The 19426-nt window shown below is 29.3% G+C and overlaps 3 protein-coding genes across 6 annotated transcripts; 2 read left to right on the plus strand and 1 right to left on the minus strand.

The window, feature by feature from the left end:
• Positions 1-422: 422 nt before the first annotated feature.
• Positions 423-3947, plus strand: LOC124950823. The gene is made up of 4 exons (XM_047498157.1): positions 423-555; positions 722-1049; positions 1291-3664; positions 3776-3947. The coding sequence occupies exons 2-4, from the start codon at positions 852-854 to the stop codon at positions 3922-3924; spliced, it is 2721 nt and encodes a 906-aa protein (XP_047354113.1). The 5' UTR covers positions 423-555; positions 722-851; the 3' UTR covers positions 3925-3947.
• A 1731-nt stretch (positions 3948-5678) lies between these two features.
• On the minus strand, positions 5679-11334 carry LOC124950822 (pre-mRNA-processing factor 39). Its single transcript, XM_047498156.1, has 13 exons — positions 11187-11334; positions 10830-10954; positions 10455-10736; positions 9845-10342; positions 9576-9753; positions 9241-9491; positions 8950-9075; positions 8042-8190; positions 7516-7921; positions 7227-7391; positions 6744-7130; positions 6371-6657; positions 5679-6202 (listed from the first exon to the last, which is right to left on the minus strand). The coding sequence occupies exons 1-13, from the start codon at positions 11329-11331 to the stop codon at positions 5908-5910; spliced, it is 3294 nt and encodes a 1097-aa protein (XP_047354112.1). The 5' UTR covers positions 11332-11334; the 3' UTR covers positions 5679-5907.
• Positions 11335-11521: 187 nt separating this feature from the next.
• Positions 11522-16319, plus strand: LOC124950824 (spastin). 4 transcript variants are annotated; one of them, XM_047498161.1, is made up of 8 exons: positions 11522-11600; positions 12496-12769; positions 12855-13025; positions 13634-13900; positions 14663-15018; positions 15100-15431; positions 15516-15826; positions 16002-16319. In XM_047498161.1, exons 2-8 carry the CDS (start codon positions 12640-12642, stop codon positions 16163-16165), a joined length of 1731 nt encoding a protein of 576 aa, XP_047354117.1. In that variant the 5' UTR covers positions 11522-11600; positions 12496-12639; the 3' UTR covers positions 16166-16319. The 4 variants fall into 4 exon arrangements, with proteins under 4 accessions (XP_047354117.1, XP_047354114.1, XP_047354115.1 ...); XM_047498160.1 differs by lacking the exon at positions 11522-11600 and adding an exon at positions 12274-12416; XM_047498158.1 differs by lacking the exon at positions 11522-11600 and having other exon boundaries at positions 11725-12769.
• Positions 16320-19426: the final 3107 nt, after the last annotated feature.

Genomic DNA, 19426 nt, shown 5'->3' on the forward strand with positions numbered 1-19426 from the left:
TAGTAATTTGAAGGAGATGCTGTATTTTAGGCGGCAAATTCAAAGGTTTAATCTGTACAAAATGATTTAACATTAAATTTGTTTAACATTAGTTCAAATTAACCATTCTATTATATATGGATTATTGTCTTATCGTTTCTTCATCATACATTTCAATAATTTAAATATAATAACAAAAGAATATCAAAAATACAGTATCTAATAAATAGTATTGTTTTTATTGGTGATTACACCATCTGTGTTTTCATATGAACCAATAATATTTATAAGATCAATCGTAGCATAATTTAAAACCAATCGTTAATAAATATGTCAAAGAATATTTTATTTATTCAAATATTTAGAAAAGTAGATCAATTCTGAGAAAAGTAAACATTTTTCCATCAGTGTATACTATTATATATCGTAATATATATCATAGTATACCAAATGATTGTAAAATTTATTAATTGTTTTGAAAAAAATATTAATTTCATTGCTAGAGGAATAAACAAACGACGTAAAACGATATTTTTTCATTTTTGTTTTCTGCCACTTATAATTTTAGAGGTGAAGGTGATTATAAAACACAATAATAATAATAATAATAATAATAATAATGGTGATAATAACAACAATAATAATAATAATAACAATAATAATGATGACGCAAATAATACAAAGGTTTCTTAATATATTGATTCTTTCAAACAAATGCATTATTCTTCTTTGTAACTTGCAGCACTACATGATAATGAAATTAACTACATCAGTGGTCACTACATACTAGTCATCATTCATCAGAGACAGTTGAAAGCACTTAGAAGTTAATGGGAAGATTTTTGCAACGCAGTTAAGAATTATTAAAAATAATGGCGAACTTACGTTTGTCTATAACCAAGTTCATATTTTGTTGTAATTTGTTTTTTCTAACACTCTCTGATCCTACAAATATATCATTACAAAGTGTAAACGATTCGTTGATACAAACTGCGTTACATTTCTTAAATGAAAATTCACCAACGCATCACACATATACAGGTGGACAATTGATTAATGCTGAAAAATTAGTAAGTCATATCAATTATTTCACATTATGTTTTGGGAAAAATATAATTATCCGAAATTATTTAAAAGTAATATAATTATTTTTGTCTGTTTAACAAGATAGAAATTTCTAACTAAAAACAAGATTTATCTTTTATTATTTTTGCTTAAATCAATTAATTCGTAATTTATTTGTATTTAATTTAAATGTATTAACGTACGTATTTATAATTATAAAAATACTTTTGACTTTTTATTTTCCAGGAAGAACAGTCATACGTGATATATAGATTAACGTTTAATTTGAATCCTGTTTGTAAAGAAATTTTAATATCCTGTCCTACAGAAGCATGCACAATTAATCTTAAACAAGATGAGTTTGGCAATATACACGTACAAAGCGATTCTATTCAATGTACGTATTTGTATCCTCAGTCTTCTCAAAATAATGGAGTGCCAGAACAAAACAAAGAGATTAATTATGAAAATCATGAGTTTATAGAAAATTTAAACAAACAGATTATACAAAATGGAACTACTGCATCAGATCATGAAATTAAATCCACAAGAGATGAAAATGATCCTCAAATCATAGCCGTGAGAACATCTGATTCTAACTATTGTCCTGGATGCCCGTATGACTTGAATCCTCATCTACCTGGATTTGTTGCTTTCAACAGACAGATTGAAAAACAAATGGATGAGGTTCTACCGAATAATTTTAAACATACAATAATTGATATTGTTAGAGTAACTCGTACAGTTCCACCTTCTTCTAACATAATACAGTATCAACTTTTAGTTGAAGTAGGCGAATCCTCTTGTTTAAAGAATGTATTGACAAGTTCTTCAGATTGTACATTGCAATCTAATGTTCCAATCAAAACATGTTTGGTGACATTTGAAGAGCAACCTTGGCAACACGATACTCGTAAAATAACAAAGAATAATTGTACAGCAGTGTCAATTAGTAATAATGAATTTAATATAGCTCAAAATTTAATAAATGAGTCATATATAATAGCCAAAGATAACAATCAGCAACAGAAAGACAATGCTTTTGATGGCTTAAAGAGTGTTTTGATAAACGATTTTACACGTACTTCAAATGTTAATACTCAAGAAAATGAAAAACCGCTTGTCACGGAACATCCATTTATAAAATTACTTATAAATAAAAGTAACGATGAAGAAGAATCTCAAGGGTTTACAGATAAAATTAAAGAATTTGAAGAATTTTTAGAAGATTTTGATTTACCGATTAAGACTAATGAGAATGACAATAGTCAACAAGCATTAGTTAATGAAAGAGAAATTGTATTGGAAGAAGCATCGGTGCATAACAAAGATGAAAAATTCAATTCTCAAAACAATATTATTGATTCAAATCTATCCTTTAATAAGAAAAAAAGGTCGCCTGCTCTTTATGATATTGCTATAAGAAGAAGAAAAAGATCATTAGTTGGAGGACCTTCTAAGAAAGACATAAATGATCCGGAAATTGTAAAATTTGCAAATCTTGGTGTAACTAAATTTTCTGAAAATTTGGAAAGTACAAATGAACCAATCTTAGTAGAAATTATAGAAGCATCTACTCAAGTTGTTTCAGGTTTCTTATATAAAATAAAAGTGAAATTAGGTGTAAGTAATTGTCCTAAAGGAACAAAAGAAAATTGCCAATTGAAAGAGGGAAGTGATCTTAAAGAATGTTTATTCACTATATGGTCACAACCTTGGTTAGATAAAGGTTCTCCAGATATTAAAATAAATTGCGATCAGAATACGAAGAGGAAACGATCTCTTAAAGGTGCCAATTATATTCGAAATATGTTAATTCAAGCAGATAGTATGAGAAATGAAAGAATGTTCCAAAATTTTATTGTAAATTTTAATAAAAATTATTCATCTGATAAAGAAAAAGAATATCGCTTTAAGATATTTCAAAAAAATCTTAAAACGATAGAAAGATTGCAAACGCATGAACAAGGTACTGGAGAATATGGAGTGACTATGTTTGCGGATTTAACATCTGAAGAATTTAAAAAGCAACATTTAGGATTGCGTCCTGATTTGCGTACAGAAAATCAAATACCAATCCCAGAAGCAAAAATACCTGATATTGAATTGCCCATTGAATTTGATTGGCGTCATTACAATGCTGTGACACCTGTGAAAGATCAAGGACAATGTGGGTCATGTTGGGCATTTTCTGTAACAGGTAATGTAGAGGGGCAATATGCTATAAAGCATGGAAAATTACTCTCGTTATCTGAACAAGAATTAGTAGATTGTGATAAATTAGATGACGCTTGCAATGGTGGATTACCAGAAAATGCTTATAAAGCTATAGAAAATTTAGGAGGATTTGAATTAGAATCGGATTATCCATATGTAGCCAAAGATGAAAAATGCTACTTTAATAAATATAAAATTAAAGTAGAAATTGCTTCTGCTGTTAATATTTCATCCAATGAAACAAAAATGGCACAGTGGCTAATTGAAAAAGGTCCTATATCTATTGGTATCAATGCTAATGCGATGCAGTTTTATATGGGTGGAATTTCTCATCCTTTTAAATTCTTATGCAATCCTTTCAATTTAGATCATGGTGTTCTTATCGTAGGTTATGGAATACGTAGTAAGTATTACTCCTTATTTATGTAATTTTTTTATAATGAACTTAGAATACTAAATTATCTTTAACATCAAATAAAATTGATGTGTACTTAAATCAATGGGCATTTTTCAGAATATCCACTATTCAAGAAAGAACTACCATATTGGATAATAAAAAATAGTTGGGGTCCTCAATGGGGTGAACAAGGATATTATAGAGTTTACAGAGGAGATGGAACTTGTGGATTGAATCAAATGGCTACAAGTGCTATTGTTGAATAATACATACCGATTTAAATAATTTCTTTAAAAACAGTTAACTACTTCTAATAAGTAAAAAAAAGTTCTTGCTTACTAATCTTCTTCATATTTTAATATTATTCCACTTGAAACTAAACTTACTTTACTATGCTTTTATTACAAAAACTTATTTTTCTTAAAATTTATAGATTTCTATCATCAGCTGCTATAAATAAGTATTTATAATTATTATGTTTTAGTAGTATCTAAGTATGAAATTATAAAACTGAAAGTTTAACTTTCAATTTAAATATGAGATTAAAGTTATAAAAATAAAAATATTTTTAACAGATATTTACGCACTTGTTATAACAAATTTAATAAAAATATTAAAATTTGTATACTTAAAATGTTTATTATACTTCCTAACAAGATGTAGACTGAAAACATTAGTTTCTAATAGAAATGATTAAATTACATCAAAATAGTGACATTAAAACAACAAACTATTATATTAGTTTTTATGAATGCATTTGAATCAAGATGACATCCATCTCTTTATTTACATTAGTTTGTGAACAATTTCACATACATTACATATTCTAAATCTTAATTCTGTTATTGGATAAGTGATATTTTGTGAACATTTCAGCATTATTAGAGGTAATGTCAAAAGATATATAACTATGTCACATTGAGTCAACAGCAAACATACTGAAATTTGCACTTTTGTTCAATATTTAAAAATTATAAGTAACCAAAGTAAAATTTTAAAAAGTATTTAATCGAAGGTAAATTCACTACACAAGTTTTATATTATTGGTTTTATCTAAATTTAAATTCCAGAAAAGTAACTAAACTCGTAGTTAATTATTTTGAATTAACTTTTTCAAAATCTTATTTCATCTATTATGAACCATGATATATGCACATGAAAATATTTTATATATAGAAATTAAATGTAATCATAAAAGTTTGCTAATGACAAAGATATTAATAAAAATATTTTTAATTTACCAATTATAATATATCACATATAATATATATATGTATATATATGTATATATATGTATATATATGTATATATATATGTATATATATATGTATATATATATGTATATATATATATGTGTATATATATATGTATATATATATACATATATACACACGAGATATTAATTAAAGTAATATAGTAATTGAATGAAAGCAAATTAATAAGATTAAATTAAAATCGGATTTGTTCATAACATATACGATTTATAATAAATGCATTTCGCATATGTTGGTCTAAGTCTGTAAGTTTCATTTTTCAAGTAGAGTATAATTTCGTTCAAGTATGTCAAAATAAAAATGATAATGAATTTGTACGGTTACAATTTTCATACATTTCAATTTTACTGATGTAACACATTTGATTTGTGCAAATGCACTCAACAATATGTTACATTATTAATAACTAAAAATGAGATTTTCATATTGAACATATAAGCAAACACAATCTTTGTGCTATGTATCAAAAATGGGGAAAAAATGCATTAGAAACTATCCTATGTTTTTATTTCATGTCATTTGGGTAAGCTGTTCGATTTTCAACTATTCGACTTATGTCAAGAAGAATAGAAAACGATCATAGCTTATTGCCGTGTCATACGTGAATTTGTTAAATATACGTAAAGTAATTTGTATCTAATATGAATTTGTATGAAAGATGACATTGACATTGAAAGAACTTTTTTACAACTTGACGTAATAGCAAACTCAATTAATAGACGTATTTTTCAATACATTAACTCTCATTACACATCGTTTATAAGCTTAAGTGCATATTTATCATTTCGAAAAGCATTTATAGAAACGTTAAAAGGGAAATAGCACTTTTGGAAAGCCTGTTCCGTAATTTGGCGGTAAAATTGATAAAATTATTCGTTTTTGATAAATTGAAAGTGAATGAAAAAGGGTCATAAAATATACAACAAATATGATAACGCATAATAACTGCTTACACAAGAAATTAAGAATAATCCTTTAATAATAATTGTAAGAACCCCATTGATTATAAGGTCCATATGCTTGCGGACCACCTTGCCCATATTGCCAATTTTGATAATTTGCATAATTAGGATCTGACGGAGGCGGATATTGTTGATAACCTTGTTGATAGCCACCTTGACCTCCATATTGGCCACCTTGAAACTGTTGTTGTGACTGATAAGGTCCGCTTGGTCCACTGCTATACTGATAAGATTGAGAACCTACAGATGGTGGTGGAGGTATATTAGACTGTTCTCCAGTTTTCACTTTCTTCGGAGGAGAAGAGTCACTGTAATAGAAGATAACAAAAAAAAAATACTATCTTGTATCAAATTTTTAATATCAAGAAAATATAAAAATTAACAAATATATAAGTGTACTTGATAGATAAGTTTAAGAACTATATTATTTTAAATACTTATATGTATACACAACAATGAAAAACGATAATTCGTACGTTTTGTTATCATCACTCTTTGTCTTTTTCCGTTCTTTTGCTTGTTTTATACACTTTTGGAACTGTTCGTGTGCTTTTAAAACTTGCCGAATATCAGGACTGAAGTCTTCGAGGAATTCTACTTTGCGTTGTGCAAATAAAACTCTTTGTTCCAAATCAGCATGTTCTCTTTCTATAAACATATCCATGTAACCGACAATTTCTTGCGTATCAACTGGATTTCTCTGTAACCCCAGATCTATTAATTGCAAGTACAATCTTGGATTATCCTTATCTTTTTCTGTGGCCTGATAAAAAAAAAAAAATTATTTATATAATGGCATCAATTTTAGGCATTAAATTTAATAGTCGAAAAAGATGTATAAATATATACCTTCAATAATACTTTAATAGCTTTATCCACATCGTTCTTAACTTTGCAAAGAAAACGTGCGTATTTTACTGCAATGTTATTAGCAATTGTCCTATTTTTGCTGTTGCTTATATAGTTTTCGTACAATGTACAAGCTTTCTCTAAATCATTACGTCTGCGTTCTAAATTTATTCTTCGATAGGCTATTTGTAACATATTGGGTAATACATTATCGATATTTTCCAATATAGCTGCAGCTTTTTCAAAATTACCCTGACCTTCCTCAAAGGTCGCCCACTGCAGATGTAAATTAGGTTTCTTTGGATGATGCACCATGCATGCTCTCGAATAAACATCTCTTATTTTTTCTACATTATCACCTTTCAACGATTCTAGATAACGTACAAACTGTAAAGAAAAAAACACGAAGTGTAAAAAAAGAAAAAGAAAAAGAAAAAAAGAAAAGAAAAGAATATTTATTTTTATTCATTATAATTAACGTACCCGCATCCAAAATTCATCATAAAGTGCACACGCTATGAGACATCTTTCAAAAAGAATGATGATTCTATTTTGATCCTTTTGTTCAATTTCAAAGTCCAAGTATTCCTTCCAATTCTTTAACTGACATCGTTCTAAAGGTTTAACGTGAAAGTATGGCCTCTTAATCTGTTATTCAAACACAACATTACGATTTACGTCTCTTTTGTGTGTTAAAATATATATTATGTTACTTAAAAAAAAAAAAAAAAAAAAAAAAGAAAAAAAATAATGTTACAACAGAACTTCTTACCCCTTCTTCGTATGACCATCTAGCAGCCACTGCATTAACATTTGCTTTATGCATTTTACGTCTACTACTGATTATCTTTTCTCTGATAGCACGTGTCTCTTCGTCCGTAGGTGGCATTTCGTGAGGAGGTGGTTCTTCTCCTGGTGGCGCATCGTCCGCAGCTGATGCTGACGTAGCATCATCTGCTTTTAGGAGAGCTTTAACTTCGGCTCGGAGAGCAAGAAAATCATCGACACTTAAAATTCGATTTGGTAAATTTGAAGAAACAAACTCTTGAAAAGCTTCAAAATGAGAAATATATCCAAGGGTAGGAGTACATAATAATCGATCGTACAATGCCGTTACTCTGCTCAAACGTTTCCCTTCCAATTCCCATTTAATATAACTCTCCCAAAGACGATCAGATCTATGATAAGAATGAAAAAGAAATAAAAAAAAAAAAAAAAAAAAAAAAAAAAAAAAAAAAAAAAAAAAAGCAGTAATATAACATTACTTTTCATCTTTACGTGGATTGAAATTTACTTACCTAAATTCCAATCCACATGCTTGAATAGCCCTTTCATATTGTTCACGAAGTTTTTCTTCGTCCTTTTCGTAGACAGTTTTGCAGTGGTTGATGTAATGCAGCCAGAGGTCGACGCTGAGCGAAATAGCTTTCGAACCTTGGTCGAATACCTGTAGTAACGATTCGTAATCACACTTAGAAGAGTTTACAAATAATTGGACTGACGCCGGGTAGTCTTATACCTATTTTTAGCTTTTGTTAAGCATTACGGTTTTTAGTAACGTATACTCACATACCGTACGCGTACTGTAAATAAAGATTGATATAATTAACACTGAGATTGCAGAGCATTGTGCATTCACCTTAAAGTCAGGGAGTGTTCCAATCTGGGTGCCTCAGTGTCTTCCATCACTCATTCTTGTTCCCTCTCTGGCACGTGCACGTCCTAAGTCTTTGTTTCTGACTTTGACTTAACACCCAACCCAATCTTACTTACATTAAGTAAGGTACCACATCTTATGCTTAAGTTACAATACTTTCTGTAGTAAGCTATGTGTACAAATGCTTACAAGTAAATATTACACACAATTTCTTGAACGATAATATATCGCAAATGGAAATAACTAGCCTTCATGTGACTTACGTATCATATGTAGAGTATCGTTATATCGATATTGATAAAACAATAATACGTAATATAGCATTATAGATATCACAGAATAATTAAATAAGTAGCTATTTGGTAAACGGAGAGAGTCGTATAGGTGCCGCAAGACGTGCTAGGCTGTTGGAAGGGAAAACCATATTTACGTGCGTGCACACTGCCCACGCGTCTTCCTAACTCGAGCTATTTTCATTAGATTGCGTTAATTAAATGATATCATAATAAGAAATATAAACCTAATGAAGAAAAAAACGAATTAACTCACCATTTGGACATTTTCGGGGTTGCCCTTCTTCTTCTCGTAATCAGCGAACTTCCGCCAGTAACCATAGCAGTAAGGGTACCGCTCCAAAAATTTGGTGTATGCTTCACGCGCTGCCTCTGCGTCGTTCTAAAACATGTCAGTGTATCTATGTGGATATTCATTTGTATATATTGTAAACTTATTACTAAATAAAGTAAAGAAGAAATGAAAGAAAAAAGGAGAGGCAGCAGAGACTAATTACATAGGAGAGGGTTAGAATAATGTAATTTATAACAATATTATTCTCAATACCTCTTGATCAACATATTGCAGAAGATATGTCCACCCTGTAAAATCTGATGGATCCTCATTGACAGCTTTCCAATACTTTTCTAATTCAGGTAGAGTTTTCTTTTTTGGTGACGCTGGCTTTATATCCAATTTATTATCTCCAAGCTCTGCTTCACTGGATAGAGCGACTTTCTTCGCTGGTGTCTCATCATTATTTTCAGAAGTTGGAGAACTAGGATCGTATTCTCCTTCAGCATTTAATTTTCTTTTATCTATGGTAATAAAGAATATGAATTAAAATCCATATGGCCGATATATATAAATTAAATAATTATTTTTTAATACGATTTACTGACTTCCTCCTTCCGTTTTAGCTTTTTTTTCTGGCGTTTTATTTATAGACTTAATACCACTTTTTCTTTTCTTTTCGCTATCCGGTGGTAATTCATCTTCCGACACAGATTCTGTTTCACCTAAATCAGCGGGAGCTGCTGCTGGTAATTCTTCATCAGAAACAGCTTCAGTTTCTGGTTCCTAATAATGTAAAAAAGATAAACATTACTTAATCAACATTAATTATATATTAAATTTAATGTTAAAAATTCATTACAAATTTCTGATTTACCTTAGTAGCTGCTTCAGTAGGTAATTCATCTTCAGAAACTGCTTCTGTATCTGGTTCTGTCTTTTTTATACCGTTATCAATTTGAAAGCTAGACTCATTATTTCCTTCAGTAATTTCAATAGTCGAAAATTCTATGTTTTCAGTTTCCATTGCTTCTGCATCCGGTTCCACTTTATCCACAATATTTTCTACAACTTCTGATATTTCTTGTTGTGAATCATCAACCTCCATAACTTCAATACCTGTATCGACATGACTGATTACATTATCTGAATGAATTCCATCCGTATCCAAAATTTTGGTCACTTGTGTTATGGTATCACCATCTTCTGTTACAACTTCTTCGAAATCAATCAACACACGTTGATTACTTATTTCATCATTACTTATGCTTTGTCCTTCCATTTCAATTTGTGCAGTTTCACAAAGCATATCCTCCTTGTCTATACTACTCTCTTCTATAATTATTGTATCACATTCTGTACCAGAATGTTCTTGCTGTAAAATAATCATATTTAATTTGAAATGTTATAAGATCAAGATATATATATATAAGATATATATATATATATATATATATATATATCAAGATGATTTATATCATACATACCATTAAATGTGTAGCTTCTTTTACTTTAAGCGAAGATAAAATAGGTGTATTAGGCATGTTATTCACATTTGGTGGAGGAGGAGCTTCTAATTCTGGTACACCTATCTCCGACTGTATACTTTGATCTATTGTTACTTCATGAACATTAGTATCTCCTGAATCTTCTAATTCTAAATGTAACATAGGAGCACTGTCATTGTGTCGCTCAATTATAATGTCATTCAATCTTTGTACACCATTTTCAGATAGGCTTTCCACCACTTCTAACATATGAGATTCCTCCTAAAATAAGTTTCCATTGTACTAAATAAATTTTATATCGGATAGATGAATGAACAATGTATTTATCATTGTAAAATAAACTTTATTGCATACCTCTATCCCCTCAATCTCTTGAATTTTTTTAGGGGAACGAGTAGCTCTCGCTAGAAGCTTTTTCACCGGTGATTTTTTCGCCACTACAGGTGTTTTACGAGCACGACCAGTCCTTGTGCGACGTACTAAAAAAAGGAGAAAAAATTAAATATAAGTAATGCAAACGAAAAATAAAACATTCTATATATGTGACGCCATTTGCTCAATGGCGGTACGTAAACGGTGATTACTACCGGGTGTGCAATCCAGTTTGGTTATCTGAATAAATTGTACCACAAATGAATTGCCTATTTTATATGTAAAATTACTAATGCTATATTAATCAAATTTATTCAAATGGATATTCCGTATATTTACCTGGTTCAGCTAAAGTAACTTCGCTCTCATCACCGCTCGCGGAGGACATCTTTTTTACTTTAACCAAATCTCTAAAATGTAAAGCGCAAAATTGAAACACAAAATGGCGACATGAGATCACTTTTACAAGAAGTATATGATACATACAGATCATAGAAATTGAAAGACGAAAGATAGATTTTCAAGTCTGTATATTCGCTCAGATTCAGCAAATAGAAATGACGCTTGCTAATAACACGTATCACGTGATCGAATAAGCGAGATTTTATTGGACAAAATAAGGAATCAACATTGAAAAGTTACCAAAATATTTTACGGTGACGTTGATTGGTTAATACTGATATCTGATTAGAAGCATTCCATTTCAATAAGGTGTCGTGCTTTTAAATAATATCAAATATATTATAATAATAGGTACGTATTATATGTAATGAAAATAATATAAAATAAAAATTATATTTAAGGAAAAGAATATATTAAAAAAATTTGTAAAACGTTAATGCAATAGTAAAGAAACAATGAAAACGATCCAGAAGTATACATGCAACGTATATTGAACCGCGTGATAAGATTGTCAAGGTCGCCCGACAGTGTTGGCTGTGATTAGCTGAAAGATAACACATACAACAAATCAATGTTGTGACATGTTTTTCTATCTTTTTCTACAAAATATTTCGCTGTCATAATATTAATGCATATTTATTTAAAATTCGACGAGAATCATAAGCTATGCTACAAAAGATTCTGAAACATATCAACTCTTTTGTTATTTCTCAGTTCATCATAGGAACGACTCAAAATTCTCATTCTCTTGAATCAATTTTTATTGACGTACTGCATATCAGTACTGATCACTCATTTCACGTTGATCGTACTTATAAAAACATCATAATATCGACATAATTTTCTTATTTATTATTTGCTCCTCGATGTTTCACATCGGGGATGTCGGAACGGTTTATTCTAATCACTTTTTTTGACATCGAAAAGTGTAATTCAATTTATCTGAATCTGAAGATCGCAGTAGGAAATGTCTTACAGTGATGGTGGGCGACCGGCACGAAAATTCGGTACAAAGTCACCTAAAAAGCTTTGCGTGACTAAGAGTGAAAACAGTGATAAAACTACGACGACTATTAATTGTAACAATCATCATCACAATCATCATCATCATCATCATAGCCATCGGTTTCTCGATAATCCACAACCGTCGGTGCACAAACGCAATTTGTATATTGTTTCTTTTCCCCTTATATTATTGTTTAACGTTTTGAGAACTTTGCTTTATCAACTTTTTGTGGTGTTTAAGTACTTGTATACATCTACCTCACAACTGATTCAACGAAGACAAGCTACAAAGCATAGTTGCCAGCTTGAAATAGTTGTTGGTCAAAAGTCTGAAAATAATTTGACTCGTGATTCGATTAATACTGCACAAATTGAAAGTGAAGAGATGTCTCAAGTACCTAAGAGAACGATTGGGCCTGGTCCTGGCGATCCATTGCTTGCTAAACAAAAGCATCACCATCGTAGAGCCTTTGAGTTTATTAGTAAGGCACTCAAAATTGATGAAGATAATGAAGGTAACATAAAACACAAATGATTCCTGATAATATCTTATGAAAACTATTCCAATTTTAAATATTCGTTGATTCTATTTCTTATTAGGAAAAAAAGAAATGGCCATAGAACTTTATAAAAAAGGAATTGGCGAATTAGAAAAAGGAATAGCCGTTGAGTGCACTGGTGGTCGTGGCGAAGTATGGGAACATGCACAAAGATTGCATGATAAAATGTGTACAAATTTAGCAATGGCTAAGGATAGACTTGACTTCTTAGGTTTGTACATCTCTATATTTATTAATCGTTCTATGCTTTTTGCGCTATTGCATTATTCTGTCAAGAATCAAATATTATAAAGTATAATTTTTTTTCTTTTTCTTTTTCTTTTTTTTTTTTTTTTTTTTTTTATATGTAATTCTATGTATTATATGAAACATCATTGATCACAATTGTTCTTTATATGGAAAAATTGGATCTTACGGCACATGTAAAGTGATAGCAATAGCACAAAAAAGATCGATGTATTTAGCATGCTTATGTGCTAATTATTTCTTAATGTTTGTGTGCGTGTGCGTGCGTGCGTGAGTATATGACGAGTGACACCAGTTCGCATAATTTTTTATTACAAAATTTACCTTTGGCACAATCTATTATTAATTCTGTTTCACAACCATCAGAACTATGTCATTAAGACAACTTAATGCATTTGGAAAATTAGTGGCCAACTTATAAATAGCAGCATATCTAATTGCGATAAAAATTGACGCAGTTTCAATAATATCCTAACATAGCCTATTTTTTTAATGGGTTTATGTTTAGTCTTATTTCCTATTTAGCTACTTAGCCTACTGCAGCATGGCAGAGAGTGTTTTTCCTTTTTGTAGTGAGTGTGTGTGAGCTGAAAAAACTGGATATCGCCAATGAATATCGTACTTCTGGAAATAAATTGGACAACGAACATCCAGGAAAACTTCTGAGGGCTCGTCGCAGTGTACACACATTACAAACTACTCGTACAGCTTCTTTAAATATAAGTCATAATAAAAATATGAATAATTCACAAACAGTAAATACAGGACAGAACACATGCACTCAGATTCCCAAATTAAGGCCACGATCTCCAAAAAACTGTTGCGTGCATCCTTCTGAAGGTATTGTTTGTCTGATATTCTGGGCTTAAATAATTGTAATTAGAAAGTAGGTAGATTATGTCTATTTTGTAGTTTTGCTTTTTTTAATTCCATGCATTTCATGTTTCTATATAAAATGCATTTAAATTATGGCCATATAGTGTGGATGTAATAGATAAATATAAGTATGTAATCAAATAGAAATATTACTATTAATAATCCCTGCTTATATAGATATAAGATTAGATAAATAAATACCCAGCAAATATATTCTTTTCTGCATATAATAAGATTGGAAATGGACTTCTGTGTGAATTCCTCAAATGTATTTAATTTTACTGATAATTGTGTGTATTACTTGTAATATCAAAATGATATTTTTTTTTCATAAACTTTAATTTATTTTAAAGTATTGATACCAATTATTAACATTATTAGCAATATGAATATTAATGCCATTAATATTAATCTTAATTTCACCTGTATATGGATACTTAACAATTTGTTCATGCAATTTACTTACTTTAGATGAAATAATTTGTTTAAATACCAGGAAATAAATATATCCTTCTTTGATATATAAATTTTCTTTCAATATTTGTAAATACATATGCAATATTTTATTTTAGCATAAAAAATTTTTTTTCACTGATATCAATAATACTATGTGTGCCTATAAATATTCTTACCTTATCTTATTAATTGTGATGTTTATCTTTTCATATATATATCTATATACTTTAATCTATTTTGAATTATCAATGTGATGGTTTATTATTACAGCATCTGGAAGAAAACTATCTGTTCCTGGGAAACGATTAATGGGTACAAGTATGAGTAAGAGTCAGACATTGCCACGCAGTATGGGTCGTACAACAAATATTCAACCTACTCACAGAGTGACACCCATGAAACCATCATCAACACCGCCTTCTGTAAAAAGACAATTGTCTGTACCTGGTAACGGTTCACCTTTAAGAAGACCTGCGACACCAACTACATCAAACAGTAACAGAAGTACACCAACACGAAAAGTACCTCTTTTAAAAGGTGTAGATCCAAAGCTTGCTCAAGTTATATTAGATGAAATCTTAGAAGGTGGAACAGCCATCCAATGGGAAGATATTGCTGGTCAAGAGGTTTGTAAATGACGATTTTAATAGATGAAAATAAATATATGTATTGAATTGATTTTATACATATAATATTTAAATTTATAGACTGCTAAACAGGCTTTGCAAGAAATGGTGATATTACCCTCATTGCGACCAGAATTGTTCACAGGATTACGAACTCCTGCAAGAGGATTGTTATTGTTTGGTCCTCCTGGAAATGGAAAAACTCTTCTAGCACGTGCCGTAGCTACGCAATGCAATGCAACATTTTTTTCGATATCTGCTGCTAGCCTAACTTCCAAATATGTAGGGGAAGGTGAAAAGTTAGTAAGGGCACTTTTTGCAATAGCAAGAGAATTACAACCATCTGTTATTTTTATTGATGAAGTAGATTCATTATTGAGTGAACGTAGAGATAATGAACACGAAGCTTCAAGGTATACTACTTAGAAATATAATTTTATAAATTTAGATTATTATAATAATACTTGTTCAATCCTGTATGAATTTTTTCTTAACAGACGATTGAAAACAGAATTTCTTGTTGAATTTGATGGTTTGCCATGTAACCCTGAGGAGAGAGTGCTCGTAATGGCTGCTACGAATAGACCACAAGAATTAGATGAGGCAGCATTGAGAAGATTTACTAAACGAGTATATGTTACGCTACCAGATATTGCAACAAGAATTATGTTACTTCAAAGACTTTTAGCAAAACATAATGATCCCTTAACAAAGGAAGAACTTAAAGAAATGGCGATTTTAACAGAAGGATATTCTGGAAGTGATTTAACTGGTTTAGCTAAGGATGCAGCCCTTGGTCCTATCAGAGGTAATGTACAATTTTTGTTTTATTATATAAGCATGTGTGTGATAATAGATGTATCATTATATAAAAAGAAACGAATGGAAATTGATGATTTGACCATTCGACCTGTATAATAATAACAAAACATAATAATAATTTAATTAGAAATGATGGTGTAAATTATATTATCATTTGACAGAGTTGAATCCAGATCAGGTTAAAGAACTTGATCTTAATTCTGTACGCAATATTACAATGCAAGATTTTCGTGATTCTCTAAAGAGAATTCGTAGGTCAGTATCACCTGCTAGTTTGGCTGCATATGAGAAATGGAACTTTGCGTATGGTGACGTAAGTCTTTGATTTAAGTTAAATGTCTCTGGGAAGAGGCTTCCAAATTAATTATTTTTCGATATGAGTTCATATTTGCGGTATGATATATATTTAAAATTTTGAAGAAAGAAAGAGGATGCTTACAACATCATAAAATGATTTATTGAGACATATTGAGTAAAATGTAAATATGTAATGTTTTCTTTTTTTTTCTTTTTTTTTTTTTTAATATTCAAATTAATTTACAATTAACGAAACAGAAAATATTAACGAAAATGAATAAATAATGTAGCCATATAACCAATGATATTTTTTTGATAATGCAATATAATATCATATAAAATATAACATTCACTATATTTAGTATGAATTATATATATGAATATGACTAAAACTGAATTTGTATCTTAGTCATTATTTTGTTATAATATTGTAATAGTTTTTATTATATTTAATACCATGGAGTCCTAATAATTTGATTCTCTTTTCTTCAAATTTTTGTTATTTACAACAAGCCAATTCATAATATTTTTATTAAGTTTTACTTTATTGCTTACGTGAAGAATGCATAATTTTGAATATTCTAATGAATATTGCTATGTATTACAGCAAAGTTGTAGAAAAGTACTTTGTATCAGATATATTGTAAATAAGTTATTGTTGATATACATATATTGATATGAGTGATGAGATATGGCACTGCAGGAACAGCTGTATCTATAAAAAGAAGCAGCATGCATCTACTTAAATAGTAAGAATAAAGTTTAATTCTGTTATAACTAATAATGGTTATAACATTATTACAATTAAAAATCAAGTAGTAGGTGTATATTGCAATGCAATATAATGCAATGCAAGATAATACACGTACACACACACACCACACAGACACACACACACACAACGCGCGTACGCGCATGCAGCAAATTATTATACACATCCAGGTATTATATTATAAGTATTGTTATATTAAAGTACAGCTCAAAAATTTATTTGATCGTTATTAAGAACAATGTATTATAACTTGTTTGACTAATACTATCTGCCAAAGGTGATGGTATTTTACTTTAATACATATTACACAAAACAACGAAATGAATGTAATGGGTATGAAAAATTACAGTGATTTATGGTTAATAAGAAAATAATCGAAAAATAATATCACTACGAAAAATGTAAAAAAAGTAATACCCTGCTATGTATACGTATGGGTATATAATATTCGTCCATTGCTTCCAGTGCTCAAATATAGAATAATCATTGTTCATGTGATCGAAACAATCTGTGACTTAAAAGTGCGTTGAATGCATGTATATAGTTGATAAGCTAATTCCAATACAAATTCTATTACGAGCTTTTATCATTTAATTGTGTGTCCTTGCTTATATATTAAGTCTTTTATAGTCATCATAAATTATTGTACTCTATAATATCAGTAAATTTAAATAGTAGATTTATATTAATAACTTAAATATGCATATTATTTTAGTAGAGAACTGATCATTTGTTACCGTAAATATTTCATATTAAATGTATCATAACGGAATAGTAATATATAGAACTCATTGAAAATTTAATGATTTGTCATTTAAAAATTATAGCTTTTTCATCTTAACATTTTGTAATTATATGTAACTGTAAAATGGAACAACACCATTGTGTTATGATGTAATCTGTATTTGTGAAAATGTTAATAGCTTTTTAAAATATTTAAATTATTACATGTGCATTATCATTGCATTCGTTAAACTAGGGCATGATGGAAATTCTTACGCTGGTCTAAAATATAATTAATGTGTTAGAAATAATATAAGATGATGTTTTGTATAAATTTTCTTAGCACATTAACAAAGTAAAAGTGCCAATGCAATTATATTAATCCAACTTGCTCTGTTTTCGATTGCATTGTGATATTTGCTTATCATAAAATTTTGTACTTTTTCACTGCCTAAGTTTAAGTTATGCTCACTTCGTGTGCATCATTGTATGCATTGTATGTATAAAGATCTTCTTCGATGTAACTCCAAATTGTCAGCCTTACGTAACAAAATGATATTACATAAAAATACGTTAAAAAAAAAGAACAGGCCTTCCATTCTACACATGCTCAGCCTTGATTAAGTTATTTTGCTACTTTTATATCATATAATGATAAATTTATAAAGTAACATTTGACTACTTGTTATAATAGTAATTAACGCTATCTAAGCTGTATCTAGTTAATGATTGGGATGCTAAGAAAAATGTATGCACATGCATTTTTTAAATCTTTGAACAAATGTGCACACTGTGATGATAATTCAATCGCGTATTTAATTATGTATTTAAAAATATATTATTCTAAGTCTTACACGATAATACCTTTGATAATTCATATTCTCTTGGATGCTATAAATAACTTAGGTCTTAGGCATTGAAAGTTATAATTTGCAATATCAGTAGCAGTTTTTGAACAGAAAAAGAAGAAAAAAAAATTAAAAACGATATATATATAAAAAAAAAAAAAAAAAAAAAACAAAAACAAAAAAAAAGAAAATAAAACAACCGGTTGAACATTTCCGTCAGATCTATGTGCATAATATTGTATTAAAAAAAAACATAGCCCTTGCATCGCATATTTATAAGTTCGTCTTGTTGCCTAGATATTCCAGTAAAAACACGTGTGTACGTTTTCATCTCAGTATTATATATTGTATTACGAGTAGAATATGTTGATCTTTACGTATATGATGTTACATATTTAAGTTCGCGTTGAGAACAAATATTGTTAATGACAAATAGTTAATGTTGATGTTCCTTACCGTTATTTAATTAGATAAAGTAACTTTTAATTAGCAGTCATACTTTAATAGCCCATACTCTGTACAAAATTGTAATACTTTGATTATTACTTTATTGCTACCACAATGTACGAACTATATATGCAGTAAAATCACGATGGAATGGATAGTACAAAGTGTATCCTTCTTATACATATATCCCGAAGAGCCATCAAGAATATTAATAACGTTAGTCTTACTAAAATCAATTTTTTTGACGGTTTCCTAAACTCTCTTGTAGTGTATATCAAAATAAACTTCTAATTTAAATAATCTATACTTATCCATGAAAAATGCAATACTCCCACTTAAATATAATTATTTACTATTCTCGTAGATGCGTTCTTTACGCTTTAATTATTATACACATGATATATTTTGCATAGCATTTTGCATATACATATATATATATATATATATATATATATATATATATATTATTATTATTAAAGGAATATATATATATATTATA

Source organism: Vespa velutina, chromosome 8 (genome assembly GCF_912470025.1).
Source record: "Vespa velutina chromosome 8, iVesVel2.1, whole genome shotgun sequence".
NCBI lineage: Eukaryota > Metazoa > Arthropoda > Insecta > Hymenoptera > Vespidae > Vespa > Vespa velutina.